Here is a 20,287-nt window from a genome sequence, read left to right as displayed (position 1 = left end):
CAAAAAAAAATTGTAGAACAAGCTGAGTAGCAGAAAGCGAAATTATAGCAAAGTATATTTTATAGCCAGTTTCCTGATATCAGTTAAATACTAGCACGTTTGAGGACTTGCACCATTTGGATGATGTCCAGTACAACACTACTTACTTGAAAAGCAGGGTCATCCACCAAAGTGGCTTCAACTCAACACGCAAACCGTTTCTCAATCTAATTATAAAAACAACATTGATTCATAATTTGATTATTAATACATCCTATATCACAGCTGACAAGATGCCAACAAGCTTGTTTCTTTGTATGTTCCACAGCTTTAACTGGACTAGCCTCCCGCACTAGAAGATGTCTGGATGGAAGCGTCCCGGAATAGAGTTGTTTTGCTGAGCCTGGTGCAAATGCATTGTCAAAGCATAATTATTCACCTGCAACGATGACCATTAAGTTAGGAATAATGAGTAGACAATCTTGTTTGCATTCATTCCATAAATAAAACAGAAAAGGAACATATCTGCATACGTATGGGGCACTATGCAGTTGTTCACAAAATTACTCTCAAGTTCAGAGTATAAAGAACACGAAAAAGAATAATACAGGTAAACTGCAACATGCATAGCAGTAATGCAACATATCCTTATGCCAATATTTTCTTTTACCTAAAAATACAGGTGCTACTAGCTTGAACTAATGACTATAGAATATTTTACTAGACAATATGGAAGTACGCTTCAATCATTGTTTTAAAGTTAAACTTGCAGTTTTCTCGATGATCTGCACTGCTACCAACATAAACAAGTACAGCAGACATTCTTAAAGTATTAACATATATTATACTCCCTGCATCCCATTTTATGATAATCTTTGCATTTTGGTACGGTAAGAGTATTTGCAATTTCTTTTATGAAGTAAAATTCAGTTAAAGCATAAACAGATGCAAAGGTTGCGAAACAGAGATTAAGTTGGTTACCAAGAGAAACTATACTAAGATCATGGAGCTGACAAAATAAATTGTTGCAATTATATGATATCAATCAATACCACTTTCAAGATTAAACATTCTCTCTATCAAACTAACTTTTCAGTAACTATTAAATAATTTTTAACCACTACAAATCTAACACAAAATTCAGCATAAGTTAGACTTTGTGCCTATGTTCATGACATGCCACAGAGGAAGTATATTACTGTAACGCAGACTATGCAGTATAAGCAGCTAAAAAATATCAGAATAAGTGTTCATTAAAAAAATATGAGAACCAAAATGCAATAAGACCACCACCTGTAAACATAAATCATAAACTAAAAAGACCATATGGAAAAGGTAAGCCACGTCAGGAAAAGTTGGTCTCTAAAGCTCTAGTTTTTACCTCAAGATTTTTTATTTGTTCCTGATATTGAGCAATCATCTGCTTCAATTGCTGCACTTCCTGGTTTCTATCATCATACTCTTTTTGCCGTTCATGTTGGATAGCAATAGCACGCTTGAAAATGGCCTTTTCTCTAAGGAACACTTCAATTTGCTCTTTCAGCATCACGTTTTCCTGAAAAAAGAAGTGATAAGGTCAACATCTAAAGAATTGAAGTCGAACGTCAGAAAATTAGGTCAACAGGATAAATTATCAAGCATGAGTGTCATTTTCGTACTCCAACCAAAGAAGCACTAGACTACCACAATAAAGAAAAGACATACTGCAGAAAAAACGAAGCAACATGGGTACTCAGCATTCTTTTTTTTGTCGAAAGCTTCGTAAATGTAGCAGAAAAGAGAAGTATGTGAATGCCAGCAATTTCTCCTCCTACAATGACATCAAATGGCTACACCATCTAATACCAACCTTGTGAACATTTTCAGCTGCTGCAACACCAGCATGAACACTAATTGATCGCTCCAGGCTCTCCAACACTCTTGTGGCCCGAGCCCTGGCATCATCTACACTTGTAGCACTCATCATTTCCCTGACAAGCAACTCCACCCACTCAGCACCATCAGCTGGAAGATTATTCTGGAGAGGAGGACCTTCAGATTGAACATCTGGCCCATTGGTTGGTTTTTCTCCTGCATGAGGCTTGATTGATTAGAATTGTGATTCACAAGAAGTAGCATGGTAAACTAATACAATTGAATGGGCAGGAATACAATTGAATAGATATAGAGTATTCTTATAGCCAACCCCAACTAGTCTCGGTTTGAGGCTTCATCCACTGATTGTTGATTGACAAGGTTAGAAACATCCCATTAAAAGTCTAAATGTCTCTTTCAGAGACTATAAAGCACAATAAAACTAATACTGATGTCCCCATATGAGGCAGTCTCAAAACACCATTCTAGGAATATTAGTATTGATTCAACAACATGATTTATCAGCACAAATTGATCATCCAACCATCTACTTATGTTGATGCAAGACATAGAGATGCACTTTTCCCAACAGCTATGCAGCACCATAAAATTAATGAGAGAATCATCACATTCTCATATACTTATCTCTTTGCAACCTCGTAAATGGATATCAATGTATAATACAAGGAATAATAAGCAAGAACAACAGCTACAAACCTGGAGCATCAAAAGAATAAGGCAAATAGGGGAAATAATTATTGGATACATACCATTCTCCATCTCTCCATCAGTCTTTGCATCGGCATACACAAGTTGAAGCTCATGTAACCTCTTAATAGCAGCATCCAAGTCATTGCCGGACTCTTCCAAAGCCTTCTCAATAAGCTAAACAGTACATCATAAAAAGAGAACATACATATATTAGAAATAATTATAAAAGGAAAACATCAAAACTGTCAACTGGGTATCTGCAAAAAAGATAACTAAAACAAGATAAAGAAAATGAGAAAACCTGATTGTCCATATCAGGAAACAAAGTTCTCAGTTGATCGATCAAACTGGTCGGGAACCGAACCGGAGAAGTGGAGGAAGAGCAACGAATCTTCTTGGAAACAGGCGGCGACGCTGATGTCGGCGACGGCGATTGTAAATCTTCGAAGAAAGATCTCTTGCCGCAGACAATTGCAGACATTGTTTAATCTCCGTCTGCCCCTCGGCAGATCAAACTAATTTTCCTGATTATATGAAATGAAATTGGAATTGGGATTAGGGTTTTGTGAGTTTAAAGGTTTTGGGGATTCGAAGCTTTATCTTGAGGTACACTCAATTTTTGCCTTGGTGGGTTTGGTTCCTTTTCTTATATAGTGGAGATGAGAAGGAGCGTCCCCGAACACGCGCTTAAAGGGGAGAGTGTTTGAATGTCCTTCCGGGAATTCATGGTGGAGATTGTGTCACTACACCGTCATGTTGCCGCAACTAATGTTTGTCTGAACATATTGAAATACTATAAGAATTTATTTTTCTTTATGATAAGAAAAATATTTATTTTCTTTCGATGTAACGGAGGATATCGGTGGTGCCTATCTTGATCGAGCAAACATGAAAGGGATTCATTCAGGATTTGAAAGAGATGGCGGAATTTTTTGATCTAACAAGACTTTGAAAATCGAAGAAGACAATAAATTTAAAATGTTAATTACTTAGAAATTTGTTCCCCTATTTTTATTGGGAAAGTCATTTTCTATAGCGGTAAGGAATTTGTTTTCCTAGGGCAAGTCTTCTCGACGAACCCTTTCTCTTTGTCAATTGATTTCACAAGTGCTCCGGCCAACGTCCCCTCGATGTGTTCTTTCTTTTCTTCTCTTTTCATTTGATTTGCCTCTCTCCTAGGGTTACAAGTGTTGACTACTCTAGGGATCTCCCTTGCTAGTTTTGTGTATCGTCTATCTTCAAGTGCTAGCGGCAACTTTGTATCGATAACATGGAATATTTAATTTTGATGTTGATGTAGTTCAATAAAAGTATCAATTTGACGGACAATGAATCTAATTCAGGTTGTACATCTAAGTTATGGGCCACCCCCCCTTCTCTTCCTTACTATTATTATTACATATGAGGCAAGATGATTTTGTTTCCGCCTCACGCTCTATTTGGCATGGAGATCGAGGGTTATGGTAGAAAGGTGATAGATATATAGGAGAGTGTTGTCGCATTTCTAGCAATCTAATTTAGGTTTCACATCATTTTTCTCTATCCAATGTGTATTAATATTTATTGCTACTATTGTTTTGTTGTCACTTCTTCTTTATTACTTTCCTACTTTTCTTTAGCCGACGGTGAATCGGCAACAATTTCTCTACCCCACAAAGTAAAAGTACGAATTGTATACATCACGCTGAAAATGTTATTCTTTTTTTTTAAAAAAAAAACGACAAAATTTCAAAAATATTTTAACCGATCAAACATATGAAATCTTAGATATTTTTCTCTTGTACCAAACAAAAATTGCTAGCAATTTACTTACCAAGTCAAAGTGTCAACCCTCTCTACAATATTCTTCTTTGTTTTGACCTTAAATTTCTTGTTCATTATATAGATCAATTATTACCCCCTAATAAAATTTATATTTATATCTTATTTGATAGTGTGGAAAACCTTTACAATGACAATATAATAACTTAAAACTCTTTCAACAATTAAAAGAAAAAAGGACAAGACAAGAATTAAAGGTAGTAATACTTGTTTATCATTTTTACAATACAAAAAGATTCAAGTGTCAGGATTTGAAAAATAGTAGAAGAATATATGGAAATATAGCACCTAATTGCACCTCAAATGGGCCTACTTCAGTGGGCTACCACCAGACTTCAGGGCTTTAGTACTTATAGAAACTGGGCCTTTCTGCAATTTGTATTGCATAGCCCATTGATGAACCAAATCTTGAATTCCAGCAAAAGCAACCAAGAACTCTGCTGCATCTGTTCTGCTTAACACCTTCTTCACTGCCATTTCCATTGCCTTTAACCTCAAATTTTGGGCCTTAGTAATAACCCTATGAATCTTCTTAAACTCAGATTGTACACAAGCCATTGCAGGTTTACCCTTATGTGCCTCTCTCTTTGGGCCAAATGGGAGATAGAATATGCAATTGGACTGAATCTCAGCCATTTCTTCATCAATCACCGCCTCCTCGATTCGTAACTCGTTGATCAATTGGGGCAATGCCACTTCAATTGCAACTGAATCTGGTAAAGATTTTGAAAGCCCAGATGAATGGGCTAAGAATTGAAGAAGATCCAAGATTGTTGAAGGCCGCCAATCGCCTAACCAAGTCAATGTGGCTAGCTCTGGTGATGGAGTCCATTTAGGCGTGATCAATGTAGCTACATCTTTGAGCTTTGTTGGGACTATAGACCTTTTGTATTGGGCTCGAAAGCGATTGAGTTCTTCTTCGATAAGTCCATCGACTGCCCATCTTGCTTTTAGCTGTTTCTCTAGCCTGGTTGCTCTGTTTATCTGCTCACGCCTCCATAGCCCCTGTTTTTCGCAAGAAAACTCTTCCCCTGCTTAAAATTAAAAAAAAAAAACAAGAACTTCAATGGGGTCCTGAAATTTTTCAAGAAAACATGAAAAGATTGATTATCTTAACCCAAATGCCAGTTTCTTGATGGAGAAAAACAGAGCATAGAAACTGGGAATGGAAATGTGTTGTTACCTTGTGTGGTGGCTTCCCATTTTTGTACTGTTTTGCAAATTACAGGTGTGCTGATTCTTTCGAAGTCAATGATCTCATCGTATTCATCTTCATCTTCGAGTATAGATTTTCCTTTGTTAGAATTGACGTCTACGTGATGAGTTCCTTTGAGTTGTTTCCTGCCATTGTAACAAAAAGATAAAATTGAAAGAGAAGAGGAATCAATGTGAAGCAAAAGAAGGGAAAGAATTAGGAAGAAGCGTACAATATGGGCAGAGAAGAAGGCCGCTTCATTTTTCTTCGTTTGCTCTGTTTTCTCTCAAAGAATCGAAATTGTGAAATTTCAGTTACATGTGAAGTCGCGAACAGAAGAGTATTATATATACTAGATGAAATTATGCTGGAATGTCAGTTATGATCGTTAAAAGTAGGAGCGCGCGTAAGATTTTATTTTTTTTTAAATTCCGAGGCAAATTTAAACAAGAATATATTTGCGACTATATTAAAATGGGAAAATTATATAATATAGCAAACTATTAATTCAAATTAAATGTTATAACCATAGTTTGATTTAATTGTAACTCGTAGCAAACAGTTGTCGCTCGCCTCTCTCCCCGGCTTTCTTGCTCGCCACTCTTCCTTTCTCGCTCGTCAATCTCTCCCTCGCCTCTCTCACTTTATACAAACACAAATATATAAAATGTTTTTGTGTTTATATAAAGTTAGAGAAAACTGTATATATAAATACAAATATATATATTTTCGTCCTATATACTTATAATTATACAAATACATACCTTTCTCTGCTCTGTTCTCTTTTGTCTTTCTCTCTTTCTTGCTTTATACAAACACATATTATACAAATTACAATGTATAATTTGTGTTGTATAAAATGAGAGAGAGATTTGATATACAAACATTTTATTTCGATTCAATTGTATACAAATTCAAAAATTTTGCAGATATACAAACACATAAAATTGAATTGAGAGATTGTTATACAAACGAGATGCTGCGAGCGATTTATATAAATGAGAGGCTACCAACGATTTATACAAATGAGAGGCTGCCAATGATTTATACAAATCTGATGCTCCATAGCAAACATAAAATTTGTTATGAAGCACAATACAAACTATAACTATAACATACAAATATGATTTTTATGTTTGCTAAACCTAAAAGTTGCTCCATTAAAATCGAGGGCAAAGTTATTTTATTTCGCATGATTAAAGGGCAAATATAAGTCAATCTAGCAACGGTATATTTTCAACTAGTAACTTGATTTAATTGCTGATGAGAATGACAGGTGTTTGGCTATTGCATACACTGGCAAATTTGTATACATTATATCTACTCGCGGATTTTATGATCGGTTGCTTTCTTCAACTGTTATTTCCCGCACATCAAATGTTTATGGAGTGAGAGATCAAGATAATACCAATGAACGATAAAATTAAATTCAGAATTTAAAGTTTACGATTTTTTATTATAAATCTTGGATCTAATTCAAAGCTATACGAGGGTTGTCTAACACTATATAAGAGACCGAGATAATGCCAACGAACAGTAAATGATTTTTGTTATGTTCAATTTGTTTGTTTATTTTAAACTTGATATGAAGTTTTTTAAAGAAAAAGAAAATTGATTTTTGTGGTCTCAAACTATATATATATATATATACTAAAATGTCTTTTAATCTCAAAATCATAAACTAGAATGACCAAAGAGATAAATTTTTTTAAAATAAACTAATTAAAAAGGAAAAATATGACTAAAATGAAAAGTAAGACAAATAAAAATTAAGACTAAGGAAATATCTGGTTACTCGATGCCTACAGTGCCGACTCAGTGCTTATAAAAATTAGGCATATGCCTTAGGCCCCCAATTTTAGGGGGCCTCTAATTTTTACCACGATAAATTATGTGTTAATTGTTTTTATAGAAAAAATTAATTATCTAAAGCAAATATATTTTTCTTTAAAAAATATATATTATTTTATTCTCCTTAACCTCAATCAAATAGAAGAAATCAAGAAAAATGTTGTTTTGTCTTCTTACATTCTCTTCACTAACTCTCGCGTTATAATTTTCTAGACTCCTTTTATACTATATGTAAGTTAGAGATCTATCAAAAATATGAATCAATAGTAAATATCATGTTTTGGATAAAGTGAATTACAAGTCTGTTTAGATTGACTTATTTCATGTGTTTTTAAACCAATAAAAAAAAGGTTTATAAGCAGTTTGTCAACTTATTACTTATAGAATAATGTTAACAATTTATATAATAATTGCCTCAGCTAAAAGATTTTAGGCCTTTAGTTGAAATTTCGTTTTAGGCCTCCAAATACGTTGAGCCGCCCTGGATGCCTGGTGATTGATATCTTTTAGACACCAATTAGCAAATAATGGACATGAGGAAAAAGTGCTCAACCTTAGGGATGTTAATTTGGTTGGGAACAAGTTATTTTGAAATGAATTATCTCGGGATAAGTCTATTAAATATGAAATAACTTATCTCATCGCTAATATATAAATAGTGAGACAAATAATTTCAAAATTATCTAATACATTATACCTCACGCCAAACCACTAATAAAATTCTTATAATACTCCCTCCGTCCCTTTTTAGTTGTCCACTTTAGAAATGACACACAGATTAAGGCAACAATGATTAGCACAGTGAAGTTACAATTTTACCCTTATGACAACTTTTCACTTCAAAATTACAACCACTTATTTGAATTCAAGTGAAATAAATTGGAGGGAAACAACATACACTTTTACAATTTTCAAGAAGTGTAAATAAGGGTATAATAGGAAAAAATTTGTTGTCCTTTCTTGATTTGTCAAAATGGACAACTAAATAGGGACAACTAAAAAAGGAAATATAGACAAGTAAATAGGGACGGAGGGAGTAGAATGTTACCATACTGGTTAAAACATGCATAATTGCTGGAATGGATAGGAGTAGGACCAGTTACAATTTATTTATTTTCTGCAGTAGATTTTTTCACAGCAATATTAATTGATTGCCTAATACTTAGGACGAAGGGGTCATTGTCAACAGAGAATAAATTTTGTCTTGTACTATTACAGTTGTGGATGCAGGTAATATGGACTACAGTAGTATTTCATTTCAATTCTGACATAAATGATTAGTAGGCATACCTACCAACTAAAGAAATGGTGACCATATATAAAATGGAAAATAATGAAATATTATTACACAGTAGCTGTATTTTGCCTTGGTGTCGGCTAATAATTTATAATACTACTCCTCTTTCGTCTCATTGACACATTTTTCTTTTTAGTCCGCATGAGTCTTATTTCTTAGGCGTCCTTTTTCTTAGCTCCAACTTGTGAGATCATTGTATATATTGTTGTTGTTAATATTTATTCTGATCTCAAATGTTGATATACAAAAACTGCCAAATTGGTATATTAAAGTGCACAGTTTACAAATTAAAAAGAGGTAACTACAAATACAATACATTATCGTTTTGCATAAGGGCCCCAAGTCACGTGACTGTGGCCAAGTTGCATAGAGTTTGTGTTCTTCAATAATTTGTTTAGCACCAAAACCAAAACGTAATTAATTATAGACTTATCTACTTTCGAAATCTTGACATTTTCTTGTTATTCTCTAGTGTTACTAGAATAATGACTATCTAGAAGACATACATGCGATGCCATGCCCATTCAAATTATTGATACTTATTAATATTTTTGCTTTTTAAAAATTATAACTTCTCACAATAATTTAAAATTGTAGCAGAGATATAATAATAATATGTATTAGTGTTTTGAAAGGAGGGGCTGAGGCAGATAAAAGGAATGCATAAAAATAAATAAAATAAATAAATAAATAAAAGGAATGCATTAATAGTTTCTAGAAAATTTAAAACACGAATAAAGAGATTCATAAAAAACAAAACTTTTAATATGATTTTTATAAGTATAAATAATACAATGATTTATATAAATATTACTATATGCAAATAAAGGCAAATATTTAAAAATGGGTTAGGGATTGTTTCCTCATGTAGCTCATTTAAATTGAGAAGTGTTTTGAGTCTCTTTCGATTGTTATTAGTCAGGCCTTAATTTTATCGTATATATCATTGATTGTCTTAGTGTATGTCAGATGTATACTTACGGCCTCCAAATATTTTCATAAAACTTCTTTTAAAACTTCATTATAAATTTTCTTTGAGTCAAAAAATATTAGATAAGTCCTATCGAGAATAGTCTTCAAGTTTATAATTAAAAATAGACCATTGCTAATTTACGAAGGGTACTGACTTAATGAGAAGGTTATGTATCTTTTTTTAATATATATAAATTGATTCGAAAGTTGTCACTTTTGTCAATCAAAAATAGAATATGCCACTCAATTATTTAAGTTTGATTAATGGAGATATGGTGGCTGGATTCCATTAATAAATGAACGCTGCTGAGAGTGATGTTACTTTATCAAATAAAATTTTAACTGTTTGATGTAATTAAGAAGATTAATGACAGTTCAACCAATGCTTAACTTGCCAATTAAGCTAATATGGACTCCTTTGGATAGCTGAATTAGAGTTATTATTATTTTTTGGAAAAACTTATGTGAATTTGAAAACAGTTGTATTTATTTTTAGTAATAAACTTTCTTTATTTGAAATGCAAACTAACCAAACTGATATTTTTTTAAATAAAAAATTATATTTAAAAAATCAAATATTTTTCTCAGATAGTCAAGTACGGAAATTTCCTAAAGTCTTTTTTTCAAAACCAAATCCAAGCATCACCATAGTGGCATAGTCCATAGACCATAGGTTGCGGCGTTTACTAAAACTAGATGAAATAATAAAGTGGCGCAATGCTTGTCCTTTCCCATTTCAAATTATTTAAGGGTAAAATTGGTTTTTTCTTTAATTTTAGAATAACTATCCGTAATAAAATTATTTTTTGTTATAAAATCAAGTTAAGAACAATATAATTATAAAGAGAAGAAGACAAGATCAGTAGACGAAGGAGAAAAAATTTCTTCAAATTCAAGTGTGTCCTACAAATGGTGAATGATATCTCTATTTATAGTATTGAGATATCACCTCAAATGCCATAATGTTAAATGCTCAAACAAGTAGGTACATAGTTATCCACGAAGGTTCATATCACCTTGGAAAAATACATGCTTGAATTCAAGTAATCTATATATAATATAAAGGAGGATCTTCATCTTGCTGATGTGGTGATGTGACATGCATTAATGATCAGAAAAGGTATTTATTTATTTTCTTAAAATTTAGACATTTTTTTCTCTATTTTTTACACAATTATATTATTAATAATTATTAACTACTGATCAATTATACCTTCCTATAAATAAAGAATTCCAAAGGCTATCATTTTGCCATTTTTAAATTGTACTCATTTGATTACCTATAATCAATATTTACTTCCCCATAATTAGTGTGCTTAATTATAAAAAAAAAATAGTTACAGAATTTCATTAAAAAAATACATCCACTTAATTGCAGCTCTTTAATGAAAAAGGTACCCCATTTCTGCTCTTTAATATTTTAATTACTCTCTTTCCTTTTATTAGCATCTATTACATTTAATTTTTCCTTCCAAATATAACTGCTAAGTACATAATGATGCAAAAATACCTAATTGACTACAAATTAGCACTACTTGCAAACGTTTCACTTTTTTAAAAAAAATATATAATTGCAAACGTTCACTATTTTTTTTAATAATTTCAACATTAATGATTATATTTAAAAAAAAATTATAATTGCAACATTAATGATTATATTTAATTTTTTTTATAATTGCAATATTAATGATTATATTTAATTTCTAATAGCTATTTAAACTCCATTCATCCTCACTATTTTCCTAAGCATATTCTCCCTACAACTAATTAAATTTCTTTTACTTATTCTTCCTTTGAGAAACAAGAGGTCATTCCTTGTGGGGTGATATTCGGCTAAAAATATATATTAATATTACGTTATTGTCTTATATTTTATGCATCATTTTTTTTTGAGTGTTTTGAACTTATTCTGAATTTTATGTGATATTCGGCTAAAAATATATATTAATATTATGTTATTGTCTTATATTTTATGCATCGTTTTTTTTTTAGTATTTTGAACTTATTGTGAATTTTATGTGCAACAAATGTATTGAATGAACGTGAATACATGATAAAAAAGATGTGATTTTTGCTTCTTTTGAAGCAAAGAAACGAAAATTAAAGGATGACTAAGTCCTCACCTTGCAAGACACAAAAGTGAAGAAAAAAAACAAGAAATTTAAAATTGATCAAGTTTGCCACTGATTCTTTAGAAGTATAATTCAAGAAAGATTAATTGTTAATATATGTCTTCCAACTAATTGTAATCTCCTTGTGAATTATCATAATTTTATTTATTTTAAAAGTTTCATCATTGAAATGATCTAATTTTTCATAAATATAATAGAAATTTGTTTCATAGAAAAATGTGTATTTTTACAAATTACACTTAGAATGTCCAAGATTTTTCTTCTATAGTTTGAATTAGTTAAATTATTTCAATTCATATAAATGTTGAAAACTTGAAATAGTGTGAGAATTCAAAAATATAATTTTGAGAAACGTTAAGAGGAAGTGACAAGAAGATTCTGAAAGCAATTAGAGAAGAAATACATTATTTTTGGCTAAGAAATTTTCTTGCTGGACAAATTGAGGTTAAAATTTCATGACATGGATCTTCATCAACATATTTTTAACTCTTACACATTATAAATTAATAGATGATAAATATATCATTAACTTAAAAATTTATAAAGTTAGATTTAATTTTTTTCTTTTACTTTGTAATCTATAGATAGTGTTTTTTTTTATATGATATGGGCTATATTAACAAATATTTTTTTAATGTTAATATATTTACATTCAAAAATTAGAAAAGTTTGTAATTGACAATTAGATTTTTAAAAAAATCTAAGCTATAAACTTAATTAATTATGAAATAGGTGATATTCAAAGTTTTGGAACTAATTTGAGAAAATATTTAAAATTGTATGCATAAATACATGAAGATTTCATCCATTAATCTATTATATCTTAGCTAAATTTGTAACGAGATTATATCATATTTCCATTTATTTAATTTGTCACTTTTTGAATCCTTTTCTCTCTTTTTAATATTATATCTTTTAAAGAGTCAAATGATATAAATTTCAATCAAAATTTAATTAATATATATTTTCTTAATCATATTGATACATGATACATGAATAAAATTGCAATTAATAATACTTTCTATATAGTTTTTGAATACTTAAATCTTAATTTTAAAATATCAGATTAATCTGATCTTATTTAACTTTGAAAAATAAGCTTAGAGAAAAACAATATTAGTTGAATTAATTTTGGCCATAGGATAATAACTATCGTTTAGTTTCTTTTCTTTTCATTGTTTTATTCTTAACGAAGGAAATTTTCGAAAAACAAATATTTCATATTATCTAATGAATGAAACAAGAAGATATAATAATACAAAAAGTATTGTTCACCTAACTTTAATTTTAATAACAAACTTATTTAATAAAGATTTCATGAATATTTATAATTACTTTTTTATGCATAAACATGAAAAGTTTATCATATTTGTTTGACAAAAATGTATTTTAAAAAATCTTTTCTAAATTGATTAATGCACTGTGCGAAGCGCAGTTATATTTTCTAGTTAATGAATAAACTCAATGGACAATCATGAATTTATAGTAACATTTTTGAGTTAGGCTTATGTTAAATGGCCAGAAATTTTAAAAATCTATAATATTTTTTTAATTTTAAAATATATTGATCTTTTTTCAAATTTTTAATTAAAAGATATTAAAATTAAAAAGGTAAAAATGTTCAAAAATGTAAAATAACATGGGTAAAATATCATTCTGGCCAAATTTTTTAATCCTTTTGAGTTATTTGTCTAGTGAATGACATTTTGAGCTAATTGACTAATGACAAGGACATTTCTGAGTAAAAAATGCAACATATGATTAAATTGATCTATTTTGAATAATATATATATATATATATATATATTGTTGTTTATCCTTTTCGCTACATAAAATTAACTTTCACATGTTTCAGTAATGTTTTGTCTGGATAGATAGAAGAAAAAGTAAAAAATAGAGATCACTTCTGTTCTTTGTTTGCCATTACTTGTTTTTTGGAATAATAATTAGGAATCGTTTAATAAAGTATACTAACAAATACTTTTTTTGTCCCTAATTACTTGTGTATTTTTGAATTGACACACATATTAAGAAAACAATTATTGACATAGTGAGATTACCATTTTACCCCTATTAATTATGAGGTGGATGAATTAAAAACATAAAATTTTCAAAAAGTTCTACCATGTTCAAAGTAATTAATTGAGGATATAATAAATAAAAATATTTTATTTTTTCTTAATTTATCAAAATAAATAAATAATTAAAAAAAATAAAAATATAATGCATGCATTAATTTCGTTTATTGCACTCTTACATTTGAAAGTGTTAGAAGTAAGGGGGAAGTACGATGATACGGTCTCATAGGCTACCTAAAAGGAAGCGTAATTAATGACAATAGACCCCTCTTTTCTTGTTTGGGTCCAGGCTTCGAGGGAAGTTTGAAAATATTGAGCGCTGCTGCGTAAAACTAAGAAAAACATTAGCCCAAAGGTAAAATAGTGACTTAACCCTGCCATCATAATCTCCTTTTGCACGACATTCGCCCATTCTTCCCTCTCCCAACCAACCACCCACCCCCAAAACACTTTCGGTTTCAACTGAAAGGAGAATTCAATAGAGTTGGATTGATTAAAAGCATCCCCATTTGGAATCTACTACTTTCTTTCTCTCTCTCTCTGTCTGTAGCTTTTTTGCAATCTTTGATTCGAAGGAAGTTTCTTCGCTGTAACGGAAATGGGGAAACTTTATTCTTATTGAGCAGTTAAAAACAGTCAGATAAAGTGATTGCTGAGTGTAGTTCACGGTTTTTCTTCTTTTCTGCTATGGGGTTCTGAAGATTGATTTTTGATCGACTTGCTTATTTGATATACTCTTCTGTTAAGAAAGAGAAAGTTGAGTTTTGGGTGTTTCAATATTCAAAATTCAAAAGCTATGGCCTTTTCGTCTATTTTTTGCTGCGTCAAGGGTTCAGATCGGTATGTATGTGCTAAATTCGTTCAAAGCTATTACCTTTAATTGCTCTCCTAATTTCTTGTAAATTTCACCTGGTATTGTTCTAATTAAGGTTTATGTTTAGCTATTTGTACATGTTTTTTACTCGAGTGTTCTGATTAGACACTGTTGCATTTGAATAATTTCTTGCTGTGAAAACTTCTAGTTGTGTTAATTTGGGGAATGCTGATAAACGAAGTGCAGGAACCTATTTTCCCCCTTTTTTGAATTGATTTTCGATTTGAAATGATACAGAAAGGGGAAAGCGAAGAAGCAGCCATCATGGAGGGTTTTTTCTCTGAAAGAGTTGCACTCTGCTACAAATAATTTTAACTATGATAACAAGCTTGGAGAAGGTGGTTTTGGAAGTGTTTACTGGGGGCAGCTATGGGATGGATCTCAGGTAATTCACATCTATAATGTTGAATGTTTTGTTTTAGATTAAAAAATATACTATATGTCTTCTCCTCACCCTAAGGAGGTGTGATGTAGGCAGTCTACCCTTACTCAGACATCAGGGACTCATTCTAGGGATCCAACCCATGACTATAGGTCGGTCACGTGGTGACAACTTTATGTTGCTTCTAGGCTCCCCTTCTCCTTGTTAACTGATTGGAGCAATTATATGAAAAATTCTGTAGAGCTGCTGGAACACTATTGGTATACTTGAGTATATTCATATAGCTTTTGAAAATTCAGAATTAATTGCCCATAAGAGTTGGATCACGGTCATTCACTTGGATTTAGGGATCTCAGAGGAAGCTTTTCAAGGTAGTTGGTCGTGAATTTGTGATAGTAATTATGACTGTTAAATGATATAACAGGTTCTAAAGCCCTAGCTGGTAAAGAGATGAATCTTGAAGATCGTTTGGATTTTCTTTAAGAGGTTTCTTAGGTCTCTGATTCCATGGTAGATACTTTGAAAGGAGGTTTAGAAAAACATTTAATGGTTTTTTGGTAGGAAACCTCTATAATTTTTGTATAGTTAGTTCCAATCCAACAACAATCTTTTCTGAAATGTGGCGTCTCAGCCTCAATGGACAGGCATCTTCAAAGTTACTGACAGCCTTTTGAGCCCCTCCCAAATGGACAGGAAGAAGAGATTAGACTGGAATTTACATTTTTCACTTGGGTAAATCTGGATTACTTAGTAAATAACTTTCTCTCTGTCCTTCAACAAGTTCAAACATAAGGTAAAGGACCTATGACTATGGAGGAACACTGTTTGATGTCACCAGCAAACACCATCTGTTGTTACCATTCTTCTCTCAAATGTATGTTTGCTACTTTGAGTCACAACTCTCTACAATATCAGAGTTACTTCACAGTTTATTCTCAAACGGCAATGGCATTAGTAGTCAAAAGTTCCTCTATTAAAAAATGGTTGTTCATCCCCTTTACTCAAACTATAGTCATTTTTGTAAGTTTCTCTTTTTCATATCATAAATGATACATAAAGTAAAATTTGGATTTGTTGTCCATCTAATGCAATGCTCAAAAATGGCATGCGTGCAGTAGACCTGGTATTAGAACAATGAAAATAAATTCAGATATTGTTAAATGGGTTAAGAGACATTCCTAGACTGTCTGATTTACAATTTGTACACATTATTGTGATTTTACTGGGTTCGATATTCTAACTTAGAACTTAAGTTAAAAGAATTAAGCGCATAAGAGCATCTTTCCACTTCTAACCAACTCAGAGTCTTGTTTTTTCAATAATTGATGCTTAAGAATACATGAGCATGGCCTCCATAGGGATTCAAACCACATTTTTGTTGGAGGCTGCATGTAAGCTATTATGCTGATTTTTCATTGCAGTGTGAAAAGTTGTATGAAGGATCTCTTCTTTTTCCCTTTTTCACTTACTTCAACCCAAAAAGGAAATGGATCTCTTCTTTGTTTGATTCACTGGCCTTCTCTCATTAGATAGGGAAAACTAGCATGAAAGTTGCTTATAGAGATAATAAAACACATCTAACTGTGTCTTTGAAATGTAGATCTTTTTTCTCATCCAATTAATTTGGGATTGAGCGGTGATTAGTTGATTGATAGTTTGATCCGAATTGGAACTAGAAGTAGTCCAATTCAGCTGGAGGTAGGGTTTGTTTATGTGAAATGTGTGATCCGTTGTTCGCATCCTAATAATGGCAAGATTAGTTGAATTCTCACCATTTGCCTAATCTGGGTGGGTGGAGTTACCACATACCTGAGCTTGGTCGGAGGTAGTAGGTGTTCGAGGATTAGTCAAGGTGCTGTCCAGGACAGTACCTTTATTTTGGGGTGGGGATTTGTGGGGGAGGCGAGACTGTGCTAGGAAATTCCAATTTTCTCTTGCTTACATTACTTTAAGTCAGAAACAACCTCTCTACCCCTGAGATAGGGGTAAGCACTGCGTACACTCTACCCTCCCCAGACCCCACTTTGTGGAACTACACTGGGTATGTTGTTGTTGTTATATTATTTTGTGGTATTAAATTTAAATCCTTTCTCTGGCACCAATCATTCTTAAAACTTACCTTTACGGGATAACTGTCCTCACTGCCTGATTCTCCCTTCCGTGAACCTTATACTTAACCAGTTTGTTAGGTTAAGAACTCTTTTCAGTTTTTATAAATAGGTTTGGGATCTGCTATGATTCTTTCATACGGTAGTTTGATAATAACTTGCAATTCTGAATGGGATATCAGTATATATTTCTTTGCCATTTATTCCTCATTTTAGGGCTATTGATTCTTTAGATTTCTCTGCAAAAGTCCATCACTGTTTCACCTCTTTCCTATCTCACTACTTCTCTAATCTGATTTACTGGTTTCTTGTTGGTACTGCTTTTGTTAAGACTCTCTAAAGCTACTATCTATCTTCCAGCAAGTAGTAATCTCAAAACTGAGTCTAATTTCCATTTTTTTGCTGTAACAAATGTTTTAAAAATGAAACGTATCATTTTAAAGCTTGAGGAATCTTTTTAATTATCTGCTGGATCCTTGACATCTGTGTTCTAGAGATAAAAACTGTATATATGCTAATATCACCCCGGGGGCAATGGACACGTCTATGCCGGGTTATGTTGAGAGGAAGGGGCCAAATCCCCCCCCAAATCCTCCCGGGAACAAAAGGGGGAAAAAGATAAAGAAGAAGATACTTCTGCTGAAACCATGACATGGAATGCTTCTGTTGTAAAAGGTTGGTGGACAGAGTGATGTAGGCACGTTTAGAAGAAAGCTGACAGTGGCCGTGACTAGGAATATGTGCAAGTTGTATGTTCATTTATGTGTTTTTGCTTGCTTATCTTCAAAAGATTCATTTCTTGAACTAACATATTTTACTGAGGAATTATAATAAAAACTAAAAGGTAGTATGCAAGACTGGCAAAATATCTTTAAATTGAAAAGACATCACATGCCACTGAAGTTTGAGTCCTTCCATACAGTGTGTTACAATGAGTTGTATAACTTAACCTACTGATCATAGGGTTGTGCTTTTCTTAATGGATACATATTTTCAGATAGCGGTCAAAAGGCTTAAGGTGTGGAGCAACAAAGCCGAGATGGAATTTGCTGTTGAAGTTGAAATTCTGGCTAGAGTACGACACAAAAATCTGCTAAGTTTACGTGGTTACTGTGCAGAAGGCCAGGAACGTCTGATCGTATATGACTATATGCCTAATTTAAGCTTGCTTTCTCATCTTCACGGCCAGCATTCTGCCGAAAGCCTTCTTGATTGGAAACGACGAATGAATGTTGCAATTGGATCAGCTGAGGGAATTGCGTAAGCATTTAACATCCTGGATCCTTCTTTCTGACTCCCTTCCCCCCACCCCACTATCCTTCTAGAGCCTCTGGGGTGTTACAGGGTCTTATGTTTCCTCTTCATTTGCTTAACTCTAATGTGTATGACAGCTATCTACACCACCATGCGACCCCACATATCATCCACAGAGACATCAAAGCAAGCAATGTGCTGCTCGATTCTGATTTCCAAGCCCAAGTTGCTGATTTTGGATTTGCAAAGTTCATCCCAGATGGTGCAACACATGTAACCACCAGAGTTAAAGGCACTCTAGGCTATCTTGCACCAGAATATGCAATGTTAGGGAAGGCATCGGAGAGCTGTGATGTCTACAGCTTTGGTATTCTTTTGCTAGAGCTTGCTAGCGGCAAGAAACCGATTGAGAAGGTCGATTTAACTGTGAAACGCACAATCACTGATTGGGCTTTACCGCTTGTGTGTGAAGGGAAGTTGAGTGAACTTGCAGACCCAAGGTTGAGTGGGAACTACGTGGAGGAAGAATTAAAAAGAGTGGTTCTTGTTGCTCTCGTTTGTGCTCAAAATAGACCTGAGAAGAGACCAACAATGCTTGACGTTATCGAGCTACTGAAAGGAGAAGCAAAAGAGAAATTCACAGCTTTGGAAAATGATGAAATGTTCAAGATTCCTCCAGTAGTGGATGATGATGTTTTGTCAGGAACAGAAGGCAATGGAGACTCTACTGCTTCGGAGGAAAAAGAACGAAAACCAGAAATTGAAAAGATAGAGGTACAAGCTTAAGAGAATATGGGTAATTGATTGTGGCTTGTTCATATTGAATTTGTGTAGGACGTTCGGAGAAGAAATACTGATATCCATTACATGGAACGACAGGTACTTTTCTTTTTTGAATTGGAAGTATCATTTCATTGGGTTGTGCAGGAATGGATGTTATTGTTCTGCTCGTCTTTCGTGTGATTTTCTCGTGTAATATGTTGGAACACAAGAAATGAAAACTGTTTATATGCTGAATGGTGTTTGGTTGAAGTTGGTATATTGATTTGGCTTGGACTTTGTACCTTGGCCTCTGTCCAAATATGCAGCACATTGTTATAATGGCAGTGTTATGTTGAATATTCCTTTGAACAATTTAATTTGCCAAAGCTTGTTGCCTGTTGGATTTGAGCTATTCAATTGATTCCCATCTTCATGAATCAAGTTTAAATTTTTTTTCAAAACGATTTCGCATTTGATCAAGTTTTTGGACGTTCCGTGATTGAACCAAGTAGTGGCACTTTCGAGATATCACCTTGAAATGCACAAAAAAGTATTTTTATTCTGTTTGACTTGAGACATTAGCAACCTTCAACATAGATCTCGTCTTTTTTGTCATCCGTAAGTTCTCCACATCAGTACTCATTTTTTTTTTATATAACTTCTTTTCCACGTCACCCCATCTCATTGTTTTTTATTTTATTTTTGCTATCTTGATGACTCGAACTCACAACTTTAAGGTTGAAAGTGAGGGATGCTTACCATCCGAGCAACTCTATCTTGTCACTCCACACTAGTACTCAGTCGCTACTCTTGAGGAGAGAAAATTACCAGTAGTATTGAAGTTGCTATTCAATTAAAAAATAAAAAAGGCCATGAGGGGAGGAAATGAAATTTGGAATATAAATAAAGTTGTTGGGGGTCTTCGTAAGGAACTCCCCCACCTCCCAATGTGCAATTTTGGTTGGAAAATTCCACTAGTTTATACTTGGGTAATAAATCGTTGGAAAGATGACATTA

General features: G+C 32.7%; 3 protein-coding genes across 3 annotated transcripts; 1 reads left to right on the top strand and 2 right to left on the bottom strand.

Moving 5' to 3' along the window:
• Positions 1–42: 42 nt before the first annotated feature.
• On the bottom strand, positions 43–3,309 carry LOC125832419 (uncharacterized). The gene is made up of 5 exons (XM_049511567.1): positions 2,846–3,309; positions 2,604–2,718; positions 1,829–2,049; positions 1,361–1,534; positions 43–418 (listed from the first exon to the last, which is right to left on the bottom strand). Exons 1-5 carry the CDS (start codon positions 3,023–3,025, stop codon positions 332–334), a joined length of 777 nt encoding a protein of 258 aa, XP_049367524.1. The 5' UTR covers positions 3,026–3,309; the 3' UTR covers positions 43–331.
• A 1,360-nt stretch (positions 3,310–4,669) lies between these two features.
• LOC125832454 (uncharacterized) lies at positions 4,670–5,837 on the bottom strand. Its single transcript, XM_049511606.1, has 3 exons — positions 5,793–5,837; positions 5,549–5,706; positions 4,670–5,399 (listed from the first exon to the last, which is right to left on the bottom strand). Exons 1-3 carry the CDS (start codon positions 5,819–5,821, stop codon positions 4,675–4,677), a joined length of 912 nt encoding a protein of 303 aa, XP_049367563.1. The 5' UTR covers positions 5,822–5,837; the 3' UTR covers positions 4,670–4,674.
• Positions 5,838–14,227: 8,390 nt separating this feature from the next.
• On the top strand, positions 14,228–19,525 carry LOC125832473 (PTI1-like tyrosine-protein kinase At3g15890). Its single transcript, XM_049511625.1, has 4 exons — positions 14,228–14,730; positions 15,002–15,149; positions 18,252–18,514; positions 18,646–19,525. The coding sequence occupies exons 1-4, from the start codon at positions 14,687–14,689 to the stop codon at positions 19,292–19,294; spliced, it is 1,104 nt and encodes a 367-aa protein (XP_049367582.1). The 5' UTR covers positions 14,228–14,686; the 3' UTR covers positions 19,295–19,525.
• The last annotated feature ends 762 nt before the right edge of the window (positions 19,526–20,287 follow it).

Source organism: Solanum verrucosum, unplaced genomic scaffold (genome assembly GCF_900185275.1).
Source record: "Solanum verrucosum unplaced genomic scaffold, falcon-dt-bn FXZP01000009.1, whole genome shotgun sequence".
Classification (NCBI taxonomy): domain Eukaryota; kingdom Viridiplantae; phylum Streptophyta; class Magnoliopsida; order Solanales; family Solanaceae; genus Solanum; species Solanum verrucosum.
This window is presented reverse-complemented; position numbering and strand designations above follow the sequence as displayed.

What these genes read in the sequence shown, in the direction of transcription:
- LOC125832473 (XM_049511625.1), top strand. Translation starts at nt 14,687, where the DNA reads ATGGCCTTTTCGTCTATTTTTTGCTGCGTCAAGGGTTCAGATCG. An exon ending in TGCGTCAAGGGTTCAGATCG is followed by an intron (nt 14,731 to 15,001) that starts GTATGTATGTGC and finishes GAAATGATACAG; the next exon opens with AAAGGGGAAAGCGAAGAAGC. An exon ending in GGATCAGCTGAGGGAATTGC is followed by an intron (nt 18,515 to 18,645) that starts GTAAGCATTTAA and finishes TGTGTATGACAG; the next exon opens with CTATCTACACCACCATGCGA.
- LOC125832419 (XM_049511567.1), bottom strand. Translation starts at nt 3,025, where the DNA reads ATGTCTGCAATTGTCTGCGGCAAGAGATCTTTCTTCGAAGATTTACAA. An exon ending in TTCCTGATATGGACAATCAG is followed by an intron (nt 2,719 to 2,845) that starts GTTTTCTCATTT and finishes TGTACTGTTTAG; the next exon opens with CTTATTGAGAAGGCTTTGGA. An exon ending in CAGCTGAAAATGTTCACAAG is followed by an intron (nt 1,535 to 1,828) that starts GTTGGTATTAGA and finishes TTCTTTTTTCAG; the next exon opens with GAAAACGTGATGCTGAAAGA.
- LOC125832454 (XM_049511606.1), bottom strand. Translation starts at nt 5,821, where the DNA reads ATGAAGCGGCCTTCTTCTCTGCCCATATT. An exon ending in CCTTCTTCTCTGCCCATATT is followed by an intron (nt 5,707 to 5,792) that starts GTACGCTTCTTC and finishes TTACAATGGCAG; the next exon opens with GAAACAACTCAAAGGAACTC. An exon ending in ATGGGAAGCCACCACACAAG is followed by an intron (nt 5,400 to 5,548) that starts GTAACAACACAT and finishes TTTAATTTTAAG; the next exon opens with CAGGGGAAGAGTTTTCTTGC.